At 48.9% G+C, this 25,378-nt stretch overlaps 1 protein-coding gene across 1 annotated transcript in view; it reads left to right on the forward strand.

Annotated features, from left to right (window-relative positions):
• Positions 1 to 255: 255 nt before the first annotated feature.
• Positions 256 to 25,378, forward strand: part of LOC141729980 (uncharacterized) — a 76,137-nt gene continuing 51,014 nt past the window's right edge. The window contains 1 exon segment of the mRNA XM_074546638.1: positions 256 to 327. Coding sequence (XP_074402739.1) covers positions 256 to 327 — 72 coding nt within the window.

The following is a 25,378-nucleotide window of genomic DNA, read 5'->3' on the forward strand; positions in this document are numbered from 1 at the left end:
CCCTCACCCGCCCCGGGCCGGCCATGCACAGGCGTTCCATCTTCCGAACGCGGCACGGGAGGCCCGGGGCCGGCGGCCGCGCTGCCGAGCGGCGGAGCTCGGGCCGGGGAAGCCGCAGCGAAGGCGGCGGGAGCGGCCGCGCCGCGTGTGTGCTCCGCGATCCCCGGGAGGAGCCGGGGCCGGGGCCGGGGCCAGGACTGGAGCCTGCCTCGGGGCCGGGTCTGGGCTCGGGCCACTCGGAGGCAAAGGGCGGCGATGCCGCCCCGGCCCCCGGCACTGATGACCACCCGGCAGCGCCACCGCCAGCACGGCCAGAGCCGCGCGGAGGCGAGACCGCGGCGGGACGGCCGGGGCCGGGCACGGGGCAGCCCCGCCCGGGGCCGGGGGCGGGCCGGGGGCATGGCCCGGCCCATCACGGGGAGAGGGAGGCGGGGAGAGGAGAGGGACGCCGGGCAAGGGACCCCGAGAGAAGGGTGCCCGACAGCGAGAAAGGGAGAGAAAGAGAAATAAAGGGACAAAGAGAAGGAAAAATAGGAGAAAGAGTGTTTTAAAATATCTGTTTTTCTGCTCTCGCCGCTGCTGCTGCCGCTGCTGCTGCCGCTGCTGCTGCCGCTGCTGCCGCCGCTGCAACTGAAGCACCGGGGCCGTTCGTCCCCGTGTCCGTTCCCCGCTCGCCCCACGAGCCCCACGTTCGAGCCCCGCGCTCCCCAGGGACAGCCCCTCCGTCTGCCCAAACACGGGAACTTTGCAGCCTTGAGCCCACATGCAGAGCCCTGACTCCTGCACACTGGCACAGCGACCTTGCTGAGGGTCAAACACTGTCGGGCCACTTTTCCTTGGGGTAGGATTCCTACCTGAGCCCAGCACTGCACTTACATATCCAGTGTTGCTTTCCAGTAAAACCAGGGGAAGGAAAACTGTGTGTGGCTCATGGTATTTTAGAGTGTCTAAAAATCACTAAGTCATCGATCCTAGAGGTGAGGTGCATCTGGAATTACTGGGATGGAGAAGCAGTGCAACATGGAAAAGGGGAGCATAGAAATAAATAGAGGAAAACATCTTGGATTGTTTCTTTCATTTTCGTTTCCCTTCCGGAAACCTGTTTCAGTTTTCCAGGAATCTTCTCCTGTCTGCTCTTCCCAAAAATCTCTCATGGAGAACAAGGTCAAGCTTCTGTCACAAGATTTGCCACCAGGAAATTATGCCACTGGTGAAATTTTCATGATGACTGTTTGTGCTGGCTTAGGACAAATTTTGGGAGGAAATCTCCAAAAGGGGTCCGTCTAGAAAGCAAGTTCAAGCGGCCCCTCCCCCTACTAGTTCAGGGAAAGACTTCTCTTGAGAAAAGTGAAAAAAATCCCAGTTTTTTTAACAAGTAAAGTATTCAGAAGCATGAAAAATGAATAATATTAAATAAAACCTCTGACAGTGCTGAAGAGATGACAAATTCAGAAAGTTCTTTTTGTGGGTTCTAGTTGGCTCCCTCTGTCTCTTCTAAGTCCCTCTGGTGCTGGAATGCAGCGTCCCAGAGCTCGGGGGGCCACAGGCGTGAGCTGCAGGTGTTTGTCTGGGTTTTCAGTCCAGAGCAGGTTTAAACAGTTCCAAGAAAAAAGAAAGTCACAGTCCAAGGAACTTCTCTGCCCAGCTAGCTAAAAAAAATTGTTAGGCCTGGGCTGTGAAGGCACCGGGAAATTTCCAAATCTGGGCACTGGCATTGCCAGCAAACACAAGATCTGGATAATGCTGGTGCCCGAACCTGGAAATTTCCAAATTTTGGCTTTCTGTGCCAGGAAATCACTAGGCTTGGTCTGTGCCAGCACCAGGAAGTTTTCAGATCTGGGCGCTGGTACTGCCAGCAAACACCAGATCTGGGTGGTGTCATTGCCAGCGATAGAAATCTGCCAGATCTGCTCTGCTGGCACTGAGAAATTTCCAAATCTGGGTTCTGATTACATGAAACACAAGATGTGGGGGCGTTACCAGACCCAGTAGCGGGAAGATGCCATGGGTTTTGGATTTCTGTGCCAGCAAATTGCTGCGCCAGAATAGGGAAATTTCCAGATCAGGGCACTGGCATTGTCAGCAAACAGCCCATTTCAGGCTCCAGGAAGGACTGCATCTGGATGCCTTCCTCTTTTCTTTCCTTCTTTCCTTCCTTCTTTCCTGGGATCCTGCTGCCAGCAAACTCCAGAATAGGCAGTGCTGGCAAGGGGAAATTGCCAGGTTTTAGCTTTCTTTGCAAGCAAATTCTGGACATGGGTGGTGCCAGAAGAGGGAAGTTGCCAGATGTGGGCACTGGCAGTGCCAGCACACATCAGATCTGGGTGGGGAATGTGCCAGCACCAGGAAATTGCCAAATGTTAACTTTCAGTGCCAGCATAATGCAGGAATTATGCTGTGTGGGAACCTGAACAATTCTGGATCTGGACACTTGTGGTGTCAGCAAACAAAAGATTGGGTTGCTGTAGGTACCAGGTATTTGCAAGGTTTTGTCTTTCTTTGCTAGAAAATTACCAGACTCGGGCTGTGCTGGCACCAGGAAATTCCCGCATCTGGGCACTGGTGGTGCCAGCAAACACTGGATCTTGGCATTGCCAATGGCGGTAGCAGGGAATTGCCAGATTGTGGCTTTCTTGACCAGAAAATTGCTGGACTTGGCTCTGCCAGAACAGGGAAATATCCAGATGTGAGCACTGGCAGTGGCAGCAAACACCAGGTCTGGTCACCTGTATTGGTATCAGGAAATTGCCGAGTTTTGGCTTTCTGTGCCAGCAAATTGCTGCACTTGGCTGTGCCAGCACTGGGAAATTTCCAGATCTGGGCACTTGCACAGCAAACACCAGACCTGGGTGGTGCTGGTGGCAGCACTGGGAAGCTGCTGGGTTCTGGCTTTCTTTGCCAGAAAATTTTTGCATTTGGGTTGTGCTGGCACTGAGAAATTTCCAAATGCTAATTTTCCAGTGCTAGCAAATTGCTGGAATGAGGCTGTGCAGGCATTCCCGATCTGGGCACTGGCGGTGTCAGCAAACCCGAGATCGGGTTGCTGTAGGGACCAGGTCTTTGCTTGGTTTTGACTTTCTTTGCCAGCAAATTGCTGCACTTGGGCTGTGCCAGAATATGGAAATATCAAGATCTGAGAATTGGCAGTGCCAGCAAACACCACATTTCAGGAAGGACTGGATCTGGACCCGTTCCCTCTGTGCCTCCCTCCCTCAATAAGGTGCCAGAGTGGCTGGAGAGCAGCCAGGCAGAAAGGGACCTGCAGGGACTGAGGGACAGCAGGCTGGGCATGAGCCAGCAGTGTGCCCAGCTGGCCAAGCAGGCCAATGGGTCCTGGCCGGGATCAGGAATGGTGTGGCCAGCAGGAGCAGGACAGGGATTCTTCCCCTGTGCTCAGCACTGCTTGGGCAGCACCTTGAGTGCTGTGTCCAATTCTGGCCTGCCAATTTAGGAAGGACATGGAGGGGCTGGAGTGTGTCCAGAGAAGGGCAACAAGGCTGGGGGGGGATCTGGAACACAAGAGCTTTGAGGAGGGGCTGAGAGAGCTGGGGTTGTTTATCCTGGAGAAAAGGAGGCTCAGGGGAGACAAGGCAGTGCCAGGGCACAGGTTGGACTTGATGATCTCCATGGCCTGTTCCACCTGTGCTGATTCTGGGACTCTCTGAAACCACCCATGGAGCAGTTGCACGATGAGCCCTGGGCCTCCTCTTCAGCAGCTCCAGCAGCCCAGGCCCCTCAGCTTCTCCTGCCAGCCCCAAAGCCCATCCTGTCAGTCCTGCAGAGCCTCTGCAGCTCCTCCTCACTGCCCAGAACAGGGAGCCTCAGAGCCAGACACAGCAGCCCAGATGTGCCCCCCTGACCTGGGGTGCCTCTGGCAAGGGAGCTGCAGGAGGCACTGCAGGAGCCTGCAGACAATTGATCTGAAGGCCAAACCTCCTTAGCTCCGTCTGAAAGAGCAGGAACAGTTCCTCATTCCAATGTGGTGGAATGCTGGGCACCACAGCTCCAGGCGAGGACTGGACACAAGTTTGCTCCCACTGAGTGCTGTGATGGGTTCTACAGGAGCTCTGGGCTCTTGTGCTTGCCAGGCACAATGAGGAGAGAAGGAGCCAAGTGCACTGATGTGGGAAATGGATTTGTAGAAAGTTTTTAGAGCCTAATAGAAGGCCCACAAAGTATGAATCTGTATATAAATTTTGAGACAAGAAATGCTACCTTAAAAATTTCCATGGAATAGGACAGATATTGTTGAAAGAGAAATGGAGCTGGAAAAAAGTTTCAAAAGATGGTCTTGCAAATAAGACTTTGGAAAAACAGAGCTATGAAAGATGCATTGTAGTTGGACCATCAAGGGGTAGTTTTAAATAATTGGCTTTAAGGCATCTACAACATGGCATGGCAAAAGGCTGATAGACCAAGATATGCTTATAGTGAATTATAATTATGAAGTAGTTAGCTTCTGATTGTGATGGCATGAATTATAACATCTGTATTGTCTCACCCTTCTCCTGAGACTGAAAATGGAATACAAGTTTTTAAAACACCTCTCAGTTGCCCCATCTCTAGGTCAAGAAAAGAGTATTATCCAACACACTGACACAGCTTTGCCTCGAGCATAACCCAGCCTGGACCAAACACACTGAAAGGTTTCCCCTTTGGCCCATGTCTCGAAACATCAGGTCTGCTGTTTGACAACTCAGGTTGGTTTGGTGTCAAGGAGTTCCCTCAGAAATACTGGGTTTGTCTTCCTCTGTGCCTTCCCCTCAGCAGCCTTGGGGATGCTCCTGTGTGAAGCCATCAGTCTCACACAGTTTGAGACAACTTCAAACAGGATATTGTGCAATAAGCCGTCTCCTCTAAAGTGTTCCAACAATCCCTTTCCAGCAATAGGAAATTATTACTGATAGATGAAAGTGGAAAACCCCCAACAGTTTATTAACAAACAGAATCCCCCCATGACACGCGTTCCAAGAAGGCGCTGGGGTCTCTCTCGGAAGAACAGGAGCTGTCACAGAGCAGTTCCAGCAGCTGATGGAAGCTCGGGGGCTCGTCCGGCGTCGGCTTTCTCCCATGGCAGAGCTCCATGGAGCGGGCAGGGCAGTGAAGCAGCTGGGCTGGAGCCCCTCGCTGCCTTTTCTCCCCGGCGTGGCTCAGCTCACAGACTCTCGGGCTGGGAGCGGGGCCGCTCCGCTCCTGCCGGCACCGTGTCCCTGGGCTTGGACAAACAGTTTCCTGCCAGGAGAGCCCTGCACACTGCTCCACAGATCTTTCATAAAGGCCCAGACCAACTCCAAACACTCTGTCTGCAGCAGCTTTGCACAAAGGGCTGCAGCAATCCAGGACAGCTGCAAGCAAGTGTCGGAAGGCTCTTGTCTTGTTCCTGACAGCAGAATTCTTGATGATTTTGTGCAATTTTATTCAGATGTAACATGAGAGCTGAGGTTTTTTTTTTAAAATATTTCATGATGAATAACAAGCCTTGGGAGCATGAGGTAGAGGACTGACATGCAAAAGCATGAGCATATCCTCCAAAGTGGCCAGTTTAATTGTCCATTTTATTACTCTTCTATTTACTCCACACTAATGAGGAAAACCAAGCTTTGCTTGGAGGTAAAACAGGCATGGAATACACTACAGTCCCTCGCAGGCTGACCAGGGCTGGCAGTGACACAGCAGGCAGTCTGCTTCATTGTGAACCACTACAGAGCTACATCCCAATCTGGTTTAAGTAGCGTGGTATTATTAAGAGCTCCTTTTCTGCATGAGACAAAAAGGAGATTCGAAATGATCTTCATGCAAGCATGCAGTAAAGAACTGCTCCTGCTATCCTAACGAAGTGTTTGCTTTGGCAATTACACTCTTCCCACTCATCTTTTGATGCAGACACTTCAGGTTTTCCCCCACACCCCTGCAAGGCTGGCAGTCGCTGTTTCCCATTTCCTGTTCTTCCCTAGAGATGGTGCAGTGGCTGCTTTGAAACAAGAATCCCTGGGATCTGGATAGCTTGGAGGAGCATGAGATGCTAATTAAGTGCTCATATTGGTAATACCCAGGTCTGTCCTTCCCAGAGCTCTGAAGCAGCAGCAGGAGGACCATGCATCATTCCTGTTGGTGGATGTTCATGTTTCTCATGTGCAACAGCAATGACTTTGAGGAGGGACAAAAATGCCCCTCTTCCAATAGTGCTGTGCAAGGAAATGTGACGTTTTACAGCATTTTCTAGGATATTTTAGAAAGATCTAAGAGAATATTGTGGCATGGAGCAGGTCCCTAATTTTGTCTCCAGAGAAATCCCCAAAAAGCACATTCACTCTGCTGCTGATGGCAACCCGATAAGCTCATGGACCAGTTTTCCCTGCAACGTGCCACCCTGCCTGGGCTTTACTAGGCCGGGACTAGACCCAGAGCTAAGCAAACACAGGCAGCCAGGTGACATTGTGTAACATCAGAAGCTGGCAACGAAGAGGATTTTGCTGTCAAAAGGTGACAGTTTGCACTGGGCCCAGAAGTCTTTTACCCTAAGGCAAAGCAAATTGAAATGTGAAGTTTAAAAGCTTCAAATGACTATGAAAGGAAACTGCAGAATAATTTCTGGAAGGGCAGCATTGTCAATGATCATGCAGCCTACCAACAGCTGAAGCTGAATCCAGAATTGCTTCTTCCAGCTGTGCAGGAATTCATTCCACTGGCAAGCACTGGTCCCCAGGCTGCAGTGAAGATTTGAGGAACCCTTGTCACTTGTTCTTGGCCTCCCAGTGCACTCATCCTTCTGCAAACAAGGGGCAAACAACACAGCTGCACTGCTGTCCTGGGTAAATATACATACAGGTGACTTTGCCAAAGCAGTGCATCATTTCCCAGTGAAATACATGACCTCTTCTTACCTATGGAATTGTGATTGAAGACACCTGTGAGCCAGATCTGTGGGAGATTGCAAAGGAGCAAAGCTTTGGGATTTGGGCACAATTCTCTTGGTTTCTTTGCTCAGGCCTTTGGTGAGCACAGAACACACCTAGGTAGAAAACCTTTGACTAGACAGGATCTTTTGGATCCATTGTCCCTCAAACATGTCAGTGGTGACCCTGTTGTAATGCCAAGTAACAAAGAATGGCACAAATGACACAAAGAAAACATGGCCAAAGAGGAAGAGGAGAGGCCCAATGAGGAAAGGATGTGGTGAGACACTGGCACAATGAGTGAGCTGCACTCCCATAATCTCTAGGCTAGCAGGTCCTGGTCTCACATTCTCCTTTTGGTTTTTTCAATTTTGTTTATTTATTTACTTTTTTCATCACCAAAATAAAATATATACAATTAAAAATATGTCATCAAAACTTAAAGACAGAATCAAAAGACATTAATTAAAAACTACATCTAAAGATCTGAATATATGTACAGCTGTAACTATGAAGCCTAACACATCAATCATATTCTTCAAACACTCTCCATACAGGCGGCAGCTTCTTCCTGAGCTTGGAGGAAAGAGAGCTCTTCTGGAGGGGAGGCGAGGACTTCGTGGGTGAGGGAACATTGGAAGTGTCCAGAGAAAACTTCTCGGTAAGACTGTAACCAGTCAGATCTGCAAAATGGAGACACAAAGTTTAACAGAGGCCACAATGCAAACCTAAAGCAGCTGAAGCTCCATATTTCCTGGGACGCATTTCCTGGAAATGTCCATACAGCTGCACAGGGAAACATGCTCCTGCTGGCAGACACTGAGGCAGGCCAGGGCAAACCCTGAGCCACTTGCCCAGAGCTGGCACAGGCACAGCCTGGCCTCTGGGCTGCCCTGGGACAGCAGGGAGCCCAGAGCCCTGTGCTCTCCAGGAATGGCTCAGCTGCACATGCACCCTCCTGCTCCTCTGCCTGCCCCACAGCTCAGCAGCCCTGCAGCTCCAGGGGCACTGGCAGCAGCACAGCTCATTGCAGGGGCACGTGCAGGGCACAGCTGTTCCCTGGCAATGTGCACAGCCTCTCTGGGCTGCCACAAGACCCTTCCTGCCAGCAGAGATTGGCCCAGCTCCCCCCTCACCTCTGTGTGAGGCTGAGCCATGATTGCCTTCACCTTGTCCTCCATCTGGAGCTGCTTCAGGCCCCCCATGCCATGAGTAGGAAGGGCAATGGAGAGAGCAGGGGCAGATGCACAACCTTCCTTAGGATTTTGTCATTTTTGGTACAGCTCAAAAGGCAAATCCAGAGGTGTCCAACTCAGCACTTCCTCAGCTTTCTGGAGAACATCTCCCCTTCACCAGCCCAGCATTTTGGAGAGGTTTTCCCGCACATGTGGAGGCTTGCTGGCAGCACATTTCTTCAGCTGGGTGCCCATCACCTTGCAGAGGGCAGAGGCGAGCTTGGTGGCCACGGTGCGGACGTTGGCGCTCCGCACAGGCAGCGCCTTGTTCTCCAGGCAGGACCAGAGCACGGGCAGGGCGTCGCGCTGGGCGACTTCAGGGCTGCTGGCATGAACCCCCTGCACAAGCACTGCCGGGACAGAGACACAGCTCCTTACCCACCAGCCTCACTGCAAACAAGGATCTGCCTCTGCTTCTGCTTCTTGCCAGCCTCTCTGGCCAAGAGCAGCAAAATAGCACCCAGAGCCCCTTGGTCCAGAAACGGGAAAAGCAGCTGATCATCCTGGAAACAGAACCACCAACCCCTCAGCACTAATTGCTCCAACCAGAGCCTTGTCCCTGTGGCAGACTTCCTACCTTTACTAAATTATTTCACAATCTCTTTCTGCATGAACAATGAATGAAATGTCCAATTGCCTTTGATTTCCATTAAGAAGTTGTCTAAACCCACACTGAAGATTTGGAAATGCACATAGAGAGGAAATGGAGAGATTTCTAATAAAAGAGATGATTCCATTTTTGTAACTTTGATGCCAAGTGCCAAATGTCTGATCTGGCTCTGCCCTGTGCTCAGTGGCACACAGCAAAGGGCCGGATTAGAACACACCTCAAAACTCCAGCCCACCAGAGATGGCTGCTGCCTGACAGCTGGATGAGAAACATCAGTGAACAGCTGGTGTCTTTGGCAGAATGCTTTTGGGGCTTCCAACAAAGAGCTGTTTCAAAACTCAGGTTGTCTGAGAGAATTACCCAGACCCCATTGCCTTGGCATTTGGGCATCTCCACATTTTATTGCCACTTCCCCTCCCAATGTTAATGGCATTTTTTCTTATAAGGTCCACTCAAATAGGGGCATAGAGAAAGAAAAATGCTACCCATGGGACTGAAATGTAACCAAAACACGAGTGTTTTCTCATACTGTCTCTGAAATCTCTCTGCTCATTTTCTGAACTGAACTGTATCAAACACGAACAAATGTTTACTGGCAACAGGCTCCTTGCAACAGGCAGATTTGGCTCAGAGATGATAACCTGAAATGCTCTGGAGACCATTCTTATTTTCTGATCAGACAAAATGTTCTTTAGCAGCAATTTAATAATCTGTGGTGGAAGAGACTTCATTTTCTCTATGCTGTTAATCGACCAGCAGACATCAACATTGAAAGAGGTCCTGCAAGTACCCAAAACCAATTCTGCTAAGCAGGAAAGGGTTATGGTACCCATTTTAAAATGAGAATTCATTTGAGTTTAAATGCAATTAAAGACATCGGTGACTACTGAACGTGAGGAACAGCTCTCGGTTCCTACTAAATCTAAGAGAGAACATCTGCTTTTTCTAAAGTAGTCCTAATTTATGGTTAATTCCTTTATTTGAAAAAGAGATCAAAAGAGCTGCTAAACTAAATTACCTATTGCTGGAGATCTACTTTATTCAAATGCTCTTTAGGGGCCTTTAAAATTCCCAATTGCTGAACATGCCCTTTTCAGATTCCTAATGAAGACACAAAGTGTATTAAACCTTACATTCAAAGATATAGGCATAATTAGCAGTGGATTTAGCCCCAGTTAAAGCAAGGCTATCAATCATCTTCTCTGCTATATATTGGGATTATCCTTTTTCCATTCCTTGGCTATTGGTGACACAGCAAGCTCCTCTGAGGAATCAATTATCAGCTGCATTTGTAGCATTTTGGACAGTGCTGGCCCAGGCAGACACAGTTTGCACACCCTGAAAGGCTCAGTCCAAGGCCACTGTGACAGCACAGGCAGGGAGCCTCAGCACTCTGCTTCTGTCCTGTGCCCCAGAGGCTGCCTTGCACTAAACCCGTGCCTCTGATACCTCTGTTGAGTTCTGACCTAAGCTATGACCCCCAGGCTCTGCACGGTTCAGCCTCAAAACTTTCCAAGGGAAAACCAAGAATTCTGTGAGGACAAAAGAAACTGATGCCCTGAAAGAGCATTTGCCACCATTTCCCCTCAAAGACCACAGATGTCCCTGAGCTTCCCAGAGAGGAGCCAGCTGGGGCATTTTTAGCCCTCCCTTTGCTGGAGGTGGTTCTGAGATGCCCCAGTGAGAGCTCAGCCCCAGGCCCAGCGCTGCCCCCATCTCAGATGCTGCCCAGCTCTGCAGCAGCCAGGGAAAACCTGCCAAACCCACCTGCCTTGGCCATGGGGCAGCAGGGACAAGCTCAGCACCTCCTGGTTTGGAGGAGCTGCTCTGCTGTCTGCTCACAGGCATTCCCTGTAAATGCTCCCTGGGAAGAGCTCTTGGCTCAGAAGGGGAGCCATACCTGTGACACGCTCGGTGACATCCAGCAGGGCTCGGCCACTCAGGTGATTCCATTGGTAGCTGAACTCTTTCAGCAGTGACACTTTATCTACAAGGGAAACACACGTTTCTGCTCACTTTTCTCAGGTCATAGGAGTAAGGACAGTGGGGAGGGATAGGGCAGGGCCAATCCCATTTTAAAAAATCAAGTACATTTCTGTGGATTTTTGGATCCTTTTCTGCTTTCCTTATAGCCTGCTTGGTAGGGTTTTAAATTCAGAAAGAAAAGCTCTCCTCTCACAGTTGTAAATCCAAACTTGTCTGCTGTAGCAGGAGCTGTGTTAAAACATTTCACATCAGGGACCTCGAGAGTTCAGTCACATGGAAGCAGTGAAAAGGTTTTGCATCCCAGAGCACAAAGGAAGAGCCCCACACTTGGGTCACAGAAAGGCACTGAGTCAGGCAGTTCCTGAGCTCACAGAGCAGCTGGAGAGGAGAAAGTGGAAACTCCTCTTGAAGACCTGCCTCTTCAACACTCCTTTTTTCAGGCATATTTCCCCAGTGCAGCATTCTCAGAGCTGACATAAATCTGTGTGGCAAAGGAATTTAGAGCAGCCCTTGCCTATGTAGTTAATTGCTGTGGCCATCTTGCCCCATGCAAAACAACACGTGGAACAAGGCATCATTGGCAGCTGGGTTTATACCTGTTTGATATAAAGAAATGAACTTGGTGAATCATAAGTTCCCCTTTGAAAATAGAAGACAAAGAAGAAAAGTGGGAAATAGGCAGCTAATGCCTCTAATGTAGAGCCTTGCAGGTGGCTCCCCTGCAGAAGCTCTGATGGGTCAGTGTCCCTTCATGCCAACAGCAAAGCTGTTCATTTGGGAAGTCAGACGGGGCCCAAGCAAACTCCAAACCCCCTTTGCCTCTGAACTGTAGCAGAGCTGTAGCCCAGGACTTGCTCTTCAGACAAGCAGCACAGAGCCAAGGGCTCCTGGCACTGTTGGGAAATGCTGATCCCATTCCAGCCTGTTGGGGATGGTGCATAAGGACGGCACCTGCACAGCCTCTGGTGGGTGTCAGCTGCAGTGTTCCACAGACAAGAGCAGCTGTCAAGGCACTCGGCGCTCTCCTGTGCAGGAGAGACAGAGACAAAGCTGAGGAGAGTCCCTGCCCGGGCTCAGCCTTACCCAAATGAGCAATGGATTCTTCCAGTGCTTTCACAGCTGCCCCACGAATCCTGGGATCCTTTGAGTTCAGGTTCTTTGTTATTCCCTCCACCAAACCAATGATCACCAGGTTCAAGGCATCTTTCAGGGCTCCTGTGATTTCAGCCAGCACATCCAGTGCCCTCTGCTTCACCTTCTTGTGGCTGTCAGATATTCTCAGGACAAAATATTCAAAAATCTGTGAAGAGAACAAGCAACGTGAAAGCTGGATTCAAATGTCCTTGTTTGAAGAGTGGCTGTAGCAGTCAGCAATGTCAAAGATGAAAGTGATCCTTTCTGTCAGGTCAGCACTCGATTGCACAATTTCACTGTTTTCCTGTGGGCCACTCCCTGGAATGGTGGTGCAACCTCATGTTGGTTGAAAGATTTTCCTCTGTTTTTAAGAGGTTTGGCTGGGGACAGAGTAGTTCCTATGGTATTTCTCTCCATCTATAAATCATTAAATCAATTCCATTTATTAATGCTAAAGAGTACCTTTGCTTTGAATGGAAGCAGATGTTTACAATGCCTGGTTTTCTATACGGTTCCCTCAAGTACTGAGGGCAGTTATGATTTTGCCAAAACTATGGCTGGAGGAGATCTAAGTTTTCTTTTGTTTGTCTCAGAGCCAGTGTCTGGAGAAGTGCAGGGCTCTGATCAACTCTTCCAGGATCCAGATCATTTCTCTAAGTAACAGGTGGACTTCTGAAATGTAATGTGCTGTACAGCTCTCATTTAGAGCAGGTTCAGTCCCTTGACAGCCTCATTATCAGGCACATTTCCATGGAAAAAGGGAAAAAGCAGCTACTGGGAGGAGAAGGCAGAGATGAGTCCTTAGCTGTTTTCCTCCTTTTCCAAAGAGAAAAAAAGACCCCCAAAAAGGGTGAGCACTGTCTTTACCAAGAGGAAAAGGAACAAGGATGGAAATGAGTAGCCAGAGCTGTGACAAGATGGAGTGTATAGAAGTATTGTTAAAAAAAGCAACTGGATTTAAACCAACCCAGCCTGATACTTCTCTTCCCTATGCAAACCCATTTTTGGTCTAGAGAACAATTGCCATGTTTTCAGGGCCTGGATTCCCTTCACTTCACCAAACTGGGAGTAGGAGAGAGCAGCAGTTACACCAGCAGAAAGTTCTGCCATCATCTGATGAACAGCAGCAATAGGCACCTGCCAGACAAATACAGCTGGACTGAAATAACTTGTCCTGAAGCCTGGACCTGAATTACATTTGTCTGGGTAAGAGGGACCAGCGTGTCCCAAACGGCCAGGACAGAGTGCCAAGACACACTGAATTAACTTTACTGCTACAGGCTTAGGAAAGGAGCTAAAGGAAAGCAGGGCAGTATTCCCAAAAGACAGACAGTCACTGTAGTAACTAGGATTGACTTGGACATCTTTTGTAAATTTGGGAATTTTCTTGGACACTACTACTTCCAGTGTCCTTTGCAAAGACTCTGTTATCTTCAGAAGCACAATTCTCACTTAATTGCTTTACTGGGGGCAGAGTAGGGAGAGCTGGTGGGGGCTTACGCTTAAATGTAAACCCATTTTCTCCACTTTCCCTTTCCTCTTTGTGACTGATTTTGAAAATATTCAAAACTCCACTTTTTCCCTAATAATATCAGTTCCTTTGTGGCCTGCAGATGAACAGGCTGAGGATTAACAGCTGATTCCCAGGAGCAAAATGATTCAGCAGAAGAGGAATGAGCTAAAGACAGATTGGGTATGTTTGATCTCATATTAGCAGTGGCAATACTTGCACAAAGGAGACATTTCTCCTGCCAATCACTTACTTTCTTCTTAATTCTTGTCAGAATATCTTCCAGGTCACGGGGGGAAAGAGATTGTTCCAAAAGCATTTTAAATTGTTGATGATTGAGCAACATCTTCACCATCTCCTGTCCATAATGCCTAAGGAAGGAAGGCAGGAAGGAAGGAAGGAAGGAAGTGAAAGAAAAGTGAACAAACACAGGAAGAGTGTTAACAGAAGAGGCTGATACCTTAAACTCATCAGGGGCAATCCCTGCATGAGAAGGCATTACCTACTCAGCAAAGAGGGAGATTTACCTCACTTGACACTGCACAGTGCTGTCAGCTGAACACAAGGGGCAAGAGGAGAATGTGGGGCAACAGAAAAATACCATTTCACTCTGAAACTGGGGGTGTGCTTCTGTGGCATCAGAGGATCCCAGGGACCAAGCAAAACACATCTGCTTTGTTGTCAGAGCCTATTACATGTCTTGCTGCCATTGCACAGTAATTTGCCTTTCTTTAACTGGCAGGGAAGCCAAGACAAAACACCTCATGCATCCTCTTGATTATTCTATACTATGTGTATGCAGAGGGGCAGCTAGTTGCTCTGGTGTTCTTGGCAGCTATTAACGGGAATTTCATCACCAAAGGAAGGGAATTTTGGCAGTTTGGGTTGATTTTGCCACTAGGAAACCATTGTTTTTTCAAGAAGAAATGTGGAGCTCACTGAGCCAAAGATAACAGCATTCTAGAAATCTTCAGAACAAGTTTAGAAAGACTGAATATGTTGGCTAAAGAGCCGTGAAATATTTCTAGGATAGTCTGAAGTTAATGAGAAATGGATGTTTGGGATCCTTCAGTGATGAACATTAGCCAGCACTTTGGCTTTGTGTTGTGCACCTAAGGGCAAACAAAACTGTTGGACTGGGTGATCTGAGCACTTTTGATCTCAGTAAAGAATCCTTCAAGCCACAGGAAAAAGTTGGGAATGTTCCTTTTTGCTGGCCAACCTCAGGTTTCCCAGTACAGCCATTTGCCCAGGCAACCCAGAGCAGTGGTCACAGTGCCAAGGCTGACAGAGCTCAAGAAGAGTTTGGACAATGCTCTCAAGCACATGGAGTGACTCTTGGGGTCACTGCACATCACCAGGAGATGCACTCGATGACCCTGATAGGTCCCTTCCAACTCAGCATATTCCATGATTCTATGACCCTTATTCACACCGTGAGGTAACTTCATATTCCCTTTAGTTTCCACTCTTGTGTGGTTTCGCCTTTATAGCCAGACACAAAACGGTTTTCCTGTTTTGGGAGGTGAAATGAAGATCATTACCTTGTGTCCTTGTGGCAGTCCTGAGCAAGCTTCCCTGCCACGTGTGGCAGCCTCTCAGCCCTGGGGGTGCCTGCGAGCTGGGTGACTCCAATTCTCTCCATCGGGGACAGGAGCAGTTGGGCCGCACACTCGCGCACCGGGGCGGGGCGGCTGCTGGGGAGGAGAGAGCAAACCCTGGGCACAGGGACAAGGAGCAGCAGCAGCACCGGCCTTGGCCAGAGCTGCTCCCTGCCCTTGGTGGGGGAAGGAGCCTGGGCTCTCCCTGCGCCTTCAGACACCTGCAGAAGGCTCTGGCCTCTGCTAAACACAAAGGTACCATTGCACACAAGGCCTGCCTGCACGGAAGAGGGAGAATTCAGTCTCCCTGCACTGTCTGATACTCAGTTTCTTTCACAGTATTTACTCTGAGAGAGATTAAAGAAATAGATGACATATGAATAATTTAGAAATTAAGGACAATTCATGCTGACCCCTCAGAGGGCACCCACTACACAGAGCTGCAGCAGGACCGAGGCTCTTTCCACCCATTTAGCCCCAAATCTGCAGACCTTTGGAAAACAACAAATGCAGGGGAAACGCATTGTAGGCTGTGAAGTTTCAGAATATCCAGCAATGCAACCTCTTTCTTCTGTGGGGCTTGGCAACGGATCCATCTGAATGTTTTACCCTATTGCAAAGCTGAGGAAAGGGTGGGAGGCAGTTTAGCCAGGCTGTCCTGTTCTAGAGAGTCTCTTGGGAACTATCAGGCCCAGCACCAACATTAAGGCAGCATTTGCTCCAACTGTCCCATGGCAGTCAGCCTGTGAAGGTGCCTGTAAAGTGATTCATCATCTCAAGGCTAACATGAAACATCAGTCTGAATAGAAAGTAGAGCTCTAAGGCCAGCACAGTCATACAAGACTCCTTTGGAAGGAGCTGCACCTGCTGTGCAGGCTGTGCCACACCCAGCAGATTGTCCCCCATGTGCTCCACGCCCCAGCAAGGACCCTCCTCATTTCTCAAGGTAATGGCATCATGAGGAGACATGGTTTTCCCAGGGCCTCTGTGGTTAGCACTGTGAAATACCAAACACTGCTCACACCTGCAATTGCAATTGTCCCTCTGCCCACAAAAGCACAAGGCTCTATCCTCGGTCTTTGCAGGCACTTTCCCTTCCCCATTGATCACCACATCTACGAAAATCTGACAGACTGGGAGAATTCCAGGAAGCAGCAGGAAGCTGAGTCAGAGGAGCTTTAGTTTGGGTATCAGGAAAAAGGGTTTTTCACCCAGAGGGTGGCTGGGCACTGGAACAGGCTCCCCAGGGCAGTGGTCACAGCACCAAGCCTGACAGGGCTGAAGAAGCATTTGGACAACAATCTCAGGCACTTGGTGTGACCCTTGGGCTGTTCTGGGCAAGGCCAGGAGCTGGACTCAATGGTCCTGATGGGCCCATCCAACTCCCCATATTCTACAGTTCTGTGATTCTGAGAACTAATAGGCTGCAGGAGGGCAGAAATAGGTGACAAGAGGAAAGAAGTGAGGTTGGTCAGAGAATCAAGTCACTGAGTTCACAGAAGATGCAGGATACAGGACCCTTCCCTCCTGTATCCCATTCTCTGTCTCATCCCTTCTTCCTCCCACACACATGAAGATGAAGAATATCACTAAAAGAAGAAGAACCTACTTGACTCCCATGTCCATGAGAGCAGTCATTGCACATGCAGGAGTCACATTCTCCACCATGATCCCCAGGCTCTGACTGGCTGCTTTCTGAACAAATTTTGGGGAGCTGGACACCATCTGGAGAAGGACTCGAGCAACCTCATCCACCTCAGAGTCCATGTCCTTCTTCAAGGTCACAGAGAGCTCTCCCAGAGTGACAATGGCAGAGTAGGACACCTTGGAACGGAGGTTGGTCACCTGGGGAAGCCATGAAGGGGAAACATAGGAATCACCTTGGAAAGAAAACCAGTTGCCTTCAACAGAAATCCCAGGAAATGACAACACATCCCACTGTGTCCAGAGGAACATACAAGTACAGGAAGAGCAGGAGAGTACAAGCACAGAAAGGCACTTACTCTGGCACCAATTTCTGGCCTGAGACCTGCTCACTGCAGGCCTAAAAAAAAAATTTCATTCAGTGTTCTACTTAACCCTTCTAAAATGTCCACAGCTTTGATTTTAGGCCCTTTTACTAGAAAATTAAAGCAAGGACTGCTTTCAAATCATGAAGGCACAAGTGATAAAGATAAAAGAATCAGGTGCTCCTGTTCAAAAAAGCAACACCAACAGTTGAAGCACTCAGCCAGGAAACAGAAAACACAGGCTCAGGTCTACAGAATAATTTGCAGTGTTGAATTACAACTTGGGAAGAGATTGGGACTCTGGCAAATAATGTCATTAGTGTCTCAGTTTCTGCATTTGCACATTGCATTATGAAGGCTCCACACTCAAAGATCAGTGTCAGATATCTGACCTGCCAGTAAATACAGCTGCATGTGCCCACAGATCCTACAGACAGCTGACAGACAATTGGAAATCTCAGGTCTAAAACCAGAAGTGAAGGCAGACCCTGAGCACACATGGAGATGAGCAAGCACATACCTACTCTACACACCATGTATGAAGTATGGGGGACAATTCAGAACAATGTTCTCACCTCGATGGTAACTGCCAAGCAAACCTCACCAAGTCTGCAAAGCAGCACCTCTGAATGGGACCCAGCCAGGTGTTTGATGATGAGGAGTCCCTTCTCCTTCAGCTCCCTGAAAGGCAGAAGATTGATTTTTCTCTCCACCAAGGCAGCACCCTCTGAAATGACCAGGCTGGCAGCTCAGTTGAACAATGGGAGGTTCTTTTCAAGGAGTGCTTAATGAAATCATGGAACGTGTTGCCCCAGGATGCTGTGGCTGTCAAAAGCATTCACAAACCCAAGAGGCAAAGAGAGGGGTTTCAGAGTGGCCATTTGAGAAGACAGCCTTTCTGAAACCTCTGGCACATGAGGCTCCTCTGTCACTGCTTCCTAGAAGCTGTGAGACCGGGCCATGCTGCTGTTTGTTGTCACCTCCCTGTACCTGTCCCTGAGACACAGTGCCACCGGGCTGTTATTGGGGCATTTTCCTTCTTTGCCAGCCCCAGCGGGCATTCAGCAGGGAGAGTCTGCACTCTGGAGCTGAGTTTGCACTCTATGATCTCGGCCTCTCTGTCACCCCCTCACACATTCCCCAAAAAAGCAGCAGGATGTCTGCTGGGACCACCTCAGCCTGCAGGAAGGACAAGTGGGTCCTGGCCTCTCCTGACCCACAGCACAGCTTTCTTTCATCCCAGCATGGAAATATAAAAACTGTATTATCACATCACACAGAGGGCCAGAAGCTTTTTATTTTGGCTGCAAGTGTCCACAGGGGATTGGGGAAGAGGAGAAAAAGAGTGTTTTCCAGCAAGCAACCCGGCTACTCAGGCAGCATGGTAGGAAAAGTGTCTGGAAGCTGCTTTTTAGGACTTTGGTTGTTCTGCTGAAGCTTCTGACAGAGCTGATGGGCAGATCCCAGAGCTGTGGAGAGTTCCTGGGAAATTTGTCCTTGGATATGTCTAGGAATGCTCTCCCAGGCATGAACTGCCATCTGTGTCCTGTCCATATGTTACTGCCTTGACTGTTGAGTGTCTGAGGTGCCTCTTGAGGCTTCTATAGACCTCCTTCACCAAGGAATGAATTGTGATACAACATCCCTTTCTGCTTCTATTTGGGCACTGACAGAGCCTGGACCACTCTGGCTGGAGCATGGGCTCTGGGCAAGCAAGATTGCAAATGAGAGCAGCTCATGGTCCTCAGCTCTTCCCTCCTGCTGGGACAGACAGACATGGCCATGGAGACAGAATGGAGATGCCCCATCTGCCAGGGCACTAAGAAGGATGTGAATTATTCTCTGCCCTGTCACCACCAGTTCTGCCTGGGTTGCATCCTGCAGTGGGCAGAGAGAAATCCAGCGTGCCCACTCTGCAGAAGAATGATAGAAGCTGTCAGGTTTTCTGAGTAGGATGAACAGGACTACATACAATTTGCCATCAACTCCCCCAGACAATTGCTAGAGTCCAGCAGGGAGAGAGCCTGGCCACCTTGCTGAAAGCAGCCCCCCAGACCCCGTGATGGCTGCTCCATCTTCCCCACAGGGAACACTGTCCCCAGCTGAGCAGGGGGCTGCAGGACCAGAGCCTGTGCATGGCGTCCTGCCCAAGGTGTGGGCCGAATTTTTCAAATAACAATGTCATCTACTGGACCAAAGGTGGCCCTGGCTGCAGCAGAAGCTGGAGGGAATATGCCAGCACCAGAGATGGCTGGTTAAGGAATTCATAGAGCAGCATCCTGCATGCCCTCTGTGCCTAAGGTCAAGTTGCCAAAATCTTGGTGCCAGTACTGCAGCTTCTCCTCTGTAGCAGTCTGAATTGCTGCTAGCATAGTCCAGGGTAAAGAAGCAAAAAGGACTTTTGCATAATCTCCACAGATGTTTTATTCAGCCGTGCAGGGAGATGTTCAGCTCCCAGCACCCACACACAGAGGGTCTCACTTTGTCTCCACAGGGGCCCGGGGGCTGACCCTGATCTCGGGCAGTACAAAGATAAGGGGGGCAATCAGGGAATAGGGAAGGTGTGGCTCAGGAACACAGGAACAGACACAGGAACAGGGGAAGGAGCCAATGGGGTCTAACAGCTTTTGAGGGAAGCTTCTTGTGTCTCCCTAGACCAGGGAATGCCCCCTCAGGGTCTCCACAATTCCCCGTGTTTTATATTATTAGGAAAGCTTCTCTGAAGGATCAACTGAATCAACACAAAATGACAAAAACAATCAAAAGCACTCATAAGACAATTGTTCAAAATGCAAACAATTCTGAGTTCCCAACGTGCCAACAGATTTCTTGGAGTGGCTTAGATCTGGCAGGAGGGATGCAGGGTTTTCTCAGCACAGTTTATCAGGAAGCTGAGTCACACACACTGAACCTGTGGTCCATGGCCTCCTCACTGCCATCGTGCAGCAAGGAGGCCCAGAGGCTGCTGTGCTCTGGGCCTGTCAGGGATGAGCACAGCGGCTCTGTGGCCAGTGCCAGCTCCAGCTTCAGCAGCTCACAAGAGGAGACTCCTTCCAGAAGCTCTGCTGGCTCCAGTGTGGCAGACCAACAGAGCCCCCTGGAAGCCCCCCTCCATTGCAGCCACCCCCAGCTGCGCCCATCATCACTGCAGAGCAGGAGCTGCCCCAAAGGAGCCGCGGCCGGAGCTCATGGCAGTGGCAGGTCCCTGTGCCCAGGGCAGAGCCACAGAACCTCTGCTCCTGCCTGGGACAGAGGCTGCTCACCCTGGTGTCTCACTGAGAGGAGGGATCCTGGGCCCCAAACTCTGCCCAGCCCTGCAAAAGGCCACCCCGCCAGCAGGGCCAGCAAGGTTCCTGCAGCCATTCAGTCAAATCAGAGGAAACAAATGTCTCTGTAGCTGACACGGTCTCTGCACACAGCTTTCTCCCCCTTCCCCTGGTGCTTTTCCCTGGCTCCAGGAAGAGCTGCAGGAAATGCTGTTTGAGCCATGATGATGGAAGAGCTACTGATAAAATCACTGGGGTGATGCTTTCAGAGGAGTCAAGAATGGAAGACCAACCAACCTTCCAGCCAATGGTATGCCAAAAGTTTCCATTCTTTAAATAATAGACTGCAATAAATTAGTAAAAAGAAAGATATGGAAACAAATTAAATCTTCCACAGCTGCTGGCTTTCCTCAGGCCCCATGGTCTATGTATTGCTAGACTTACTTCATTTAGGCAGAATATTAACTGCCCTGACTTGTTGGAGACTGACCACAAGGTCTCATCTGTTGTGGGCAGTCACTAAAATTAGCTCAGCAGAGGCATCTTCAGCTGTCCAAGTGTAGCAGAAATACATATTCTCTGCTTCATGCCTCTGTGGCAGCACCTGCTGGTGTGGATGTGTGAGCGTTGCTTCATGGATTACCCCTGGGAAGGAATTGTGTGCACAGGCACAGTGTGATGGCTTCGATCTCCTCTAATTACTCCAATCAGATGATGGCCAGAACTTTTAGGCAAAAAGCATTATGACAGAATAATTTACAATATTCTCCAAACTACTCCTGTGGTTTTGATTTTCTTACTGATTAGGATCAGTGTCTGGCCTCAAGAAATCAGTCCAGAAAGAACAGGCAAACCTCAGCTTGCAAGTTAGAGTGCAAGTCTTTAATCTGCCCTTTTTGCAGCACGTACAAACAACTTTTCAACATATTTGCAAAAAGATCTCTTAGTTCTTGCTATACCTATCCAGAACCGAACTCTCTCTTTGTTTTAGTTTGATTTGAGATCCAAGCTTGATATTTTTCTGGACAGGAAAGTAAGAACCAGCTGCAAATACAGACTACAAGTGTGAATCTATACTGCAGGAACTGAGCTGTAGCTTGAAATTAAAGGCAAGGAGTGATGCCATGGTAAATGTGAACGTTTAGTGCTGGCATTCTCAATGAGCCTTCTCAATGCTCCACCAACCCATGGTTCACATTGCTACAAACTCCCTTTCTGGTGTTACAAAGAGTGTTGAAGAGCTGACTGTAAGTAAAAAAATTAGCCAGAATGTTAATTTTTGTTAATAGGGTTAATAGACGAACAATGACTATCTAATACTTCAGAGCTCATAGAAGTGAGTATTCAGATTTCCATTTAGTACGTGCTGGCAGTTTTAATTTGAAATCAACAAGTTTATCCAAATCAAGTTATCCATAGGAATTAATTTGCTCTATGATCTACCTAAAAATGCCTCATTGTCTGATAAGTTTAGTAGAAATTTGCAAAGTCAACCGTCCACAGATTTTCATTTCTTGTTTAGTGGCTATTCTGCAGGAAAGCTTTTACAGACTAATCCGTTTGGATGTAATTAAAATGCCAGTACATTTCATCTAGCCATTTTGGTATTAGAACAAAACCATATGACTGCACAGCCTTTTAAAAAATATTTTCAAATAAATTTTCAAATCAACAGTCTGAGTTGATCTGAGTTGAAAAACTCTACCAACCTTCAACTCCATTGGAAGATTCCCTTGTCACCCTGTGAATCAACTCTACATTCAGAAGATTAAAAGTCCCCATTATGGTGGTTTTGGTATGGTTAGGAATTGGAGAAGGATCTTCTTCCTTCTCAGCTCCATGCTGCAGTGCCTTTGGGATGTGGCCTGCTGGCCGTTGTTTGTGCAGCCCTGGTGTTTCTCCATGAGGCAGAAAGTGCAATTGCATTTCCAGCCCAAAGCCCATGAGGAGTGGGGCGTGCAGAGCTGTGCCAGACCCAGGCCAGCAGCTGTGCCCCCAGAGGGTTTTGGTTCCTGCCCAGGGCAGCTGGTGCATCTCTGCCGTGAGTGCCTGCCCTTCCAGGTGCCCATGGACAGCAGGTGCAGGGTTCTGCAAGGGGCACGGAACAGGGTGGGGATGTCTGCTGGCAACAGAGTGCAGTGGAGAGCAAACAGTCCAGGATGGTCCTGCAGTGTGTGACAGAGAACTCCTGACACAGCTGTGACTGAGCCAGTAAGGGAAGGCACTGCTGGGCCTGCTGTTTGTGAGGAGAGAAGGGCTGCTGGGTGACAGGAGGGCTGGAGGCGGCCTTGGGCTCAGTGATCACAAAATGCTTGTGTTTGATTCCCATAGAAGGAACGAGAGATGTTGGGGAAGTGTTGACCTGCAGCACATTGTGATTTTTTTAAGCTTTAACAGGCAGTGCTTAGTTGTACCTTCCCTCACACCAGTGGTTAATGTGTGCAAGTGGATGTCTTAGCCTTGAGAATAAAGACAGTGGGCCTACTGAGGAGGTAGCTGCAATGCATTCAAGGAGAAGAAGGCTCTTAACCATAGGAGAATTTGAGGAACGGGATGTTCACCACATGACCACCAGAGACCCTCAAGAGACCCCTACTCTAAATGTCAGTAATTATGGGAAAGTGATTTAAACTTGTCAAATACTTTGTGAGATATTGGGAATTTAGCTGCTAGAGAATGGAAAATTACAAAGCTGTGGCTAATTCCAAGTCCGGCACCTGCAAGATAGTGCGTCCTTGGGGCCTAGCTGTAGTAGGATAACAAACAGTGAAAGAGGCATGAGAAAAGAGAGATGTAACCCCTAAGGAATGAGGAAGAGTTCATGGCATAGTTTAACCAATAGATTGCTTGGCTTACAGAATATTCATAAGCTTATTGCTCGCTGTATAAGTGTCTGATGCTCTCTTCAATAAACGGAACTTCTTGATGACTCATATTGAGTGTCCGAGTCTCCCCTCACCGACAAATGGCTCGACCCCGACAAAGGCCACATTCTGTGACAGTGAGAATGTTTAGCCTATGAGTTTGAGCAAAGAAATGAATAAAAGTAATGAAAGTAATGTCTTAGTTCCATGGATACTCACACGTGGGTGTGCATGGTTTAGGGAAGTGATTCCTCACACACCCAGCACTGAAATAAAGTAATGCCTCTTTTCTCACACTGAGCTGACAGTGTGGATCAGCCCTGCTCGGTAACTTTCATTTTGGTCATTTCTATTGAAGCATAAAGAATGGTTGAAATGAAATCTTTTCCAGCTGTTTCCCTTTGGTTTACCTGTTTGAGGGTTGAAATTGTGTGCTGCAGGTGTCCTGGGTGTGTGCAGAGCAGTGCAGCCCCAGAAACCCCTTGGCTTGCCCACAAGTTGTCATGCCTTGCTGCCAGGTGTGCCCAGCTGTGGCAGGAGAAGGAGCCCGCAGCGCAGTGGGCACCGTGCCCTGCCCAGCCGGGGCTCTCTGGCACAGAGCAGCAGCAGCGCCAGCACCGTTCAACCTGCTCCTGCCTTGGCTTCCCCTGGCACACAGAAGCCTCTGGAAATCAGCACAGCCAGCGGCGTTCCCAGCTTGGAGCAGCTGCTGCTGGCGGGCAGATGCTGCCAGTTCGACTGCTGCCAAAGGGGAAGAAAGAGCACAGGAAGAGATGTACATACACAGCAGCCCTGGGAACATCCAATAAACATGCAGATATATGGGGTGATTTGTTAGGAATTACTTCAGCTGCGATGCCAATAGTGCTTTCTCTCCTGGTTCTGTACAATGCTTTAGGCCATTTTCTTGGTCTGCTTTCCTTTGCTGGTGTCCCATCTGTGTGCTCAGCTGGGGTACAGGCTTGGAGCACTCTTGGAGTTCCTCTTGGATCCCTGAACAACAGGGTTTGGCCCATGGGGGGAGTTTGTGCTGCTTTGTGTCAGAGGAGAACTTCCAAGGCCATTTTGTGTTTGCTGTAGAGAAGGTTGGTAATTGCTTTGCATAAATTCACAGACTAACATGCTTTGTGATGCTTTGCTTTGTCATACTTTACTTTGTGATATCAGGGCATGGTTGGCACATCGTCATGGTGACATCAGAAGGTTGCCTTGGTGCATGGAAGGCCTCAGTGCCAGAGCAGTCCTAGGGGTTGCTCAGATCAGGAGCATCCTCCTGATTGTGGCCTTTGTCAGCGTGTAGCTGCACATTGACAGGAGTCTTGGTTGGAGTAAACTTGAAGTACAGTGCTACAATGATTGAGCAACTCGCTGCTGCAGTTTGCACCATGTATGGCACTGTTTATTCCGCCTATTTCATTACCAGCCTGTCAAGTAAGTAGAGGTTTCAACTCTATTTAGGCTAGGGTGTAACCTAACCTGGCTTTTGCATGTCTTCTTGCTCTTTCTTAGTGACTGAGTTCATTTTGAAAGAGAAAGACCATTAGGATGCCTCTGGTTTGGTAAAGCTCCTGTCAAGAGGTTCAGCTAAAAGGGGGTGTCTGTAGCCACAGGGGCAGCATTTGCAGGGGAACCTGCAGGGCTTCCGTTCCCTCCACAGGAGAGTCTGTGGCAGCCAAGTCTGTCATTTCCTCAGTTTGCTGGGACAAGCAAGACAACTTCCAAAATGCAGACTGGGAGGCCTTCTCAGAAGGCCTTCTAAAGACTTTGTAGTTCTCCCTAGAACTCAGGGAAAGCTTCTTTTATTCTAAATTTTGTAATGAAAGGATTTGACTGTCCGTTTTGACCCTTGACTGAGTGCTAAAAGAGTGATTCCCTTTGCAGTGAAATGCAACCGCCAAAGCAGTGAGTGTCTGCTCCTAAACCTGGAGCTGCTGCTGTGCTGTTTCACAATAGAACTGCCACAGCTCAGGGGGATTTGGGGCAAGCTTTTCTGGGTGACTGTTTTCAGCAACTTAATGGGAATTAGTGCATGCAACTTCTTTTTTGAAAAAAGTACCTGAAAGACAAGAGAACAAAAGCTGCTTTATCTGTTGGACAGAACAGAAGCATTGAGTGATAAAGAACAATTTGAATTTTCTTTATCATATTTGTATTAATTTACTGACTAGACAGGCCAAAGTGTAGGCACAACCAAGATTATTGTCCTGATCTCTTGCTGGCTGTGTGAAAGAACTATGTCACGTGGAGGGATGTTGATAAAGAAAAAT

Source organism: Zonotrichia albicollis, chromosome 8, assembly GCF_047830755.1.
Source record: "Zonotrichia albicollis isolate bZonAlb1 chromosome 8, bZonAlb1.hap1, whole genome shotgun sequence".
Classification (NCBI taxonomy): Eukaryota; Metazoa; Chordata; class Aves; order Passeriformes; family Passerellidae; genus Zonotrichia; species Zonotrichia albicollis.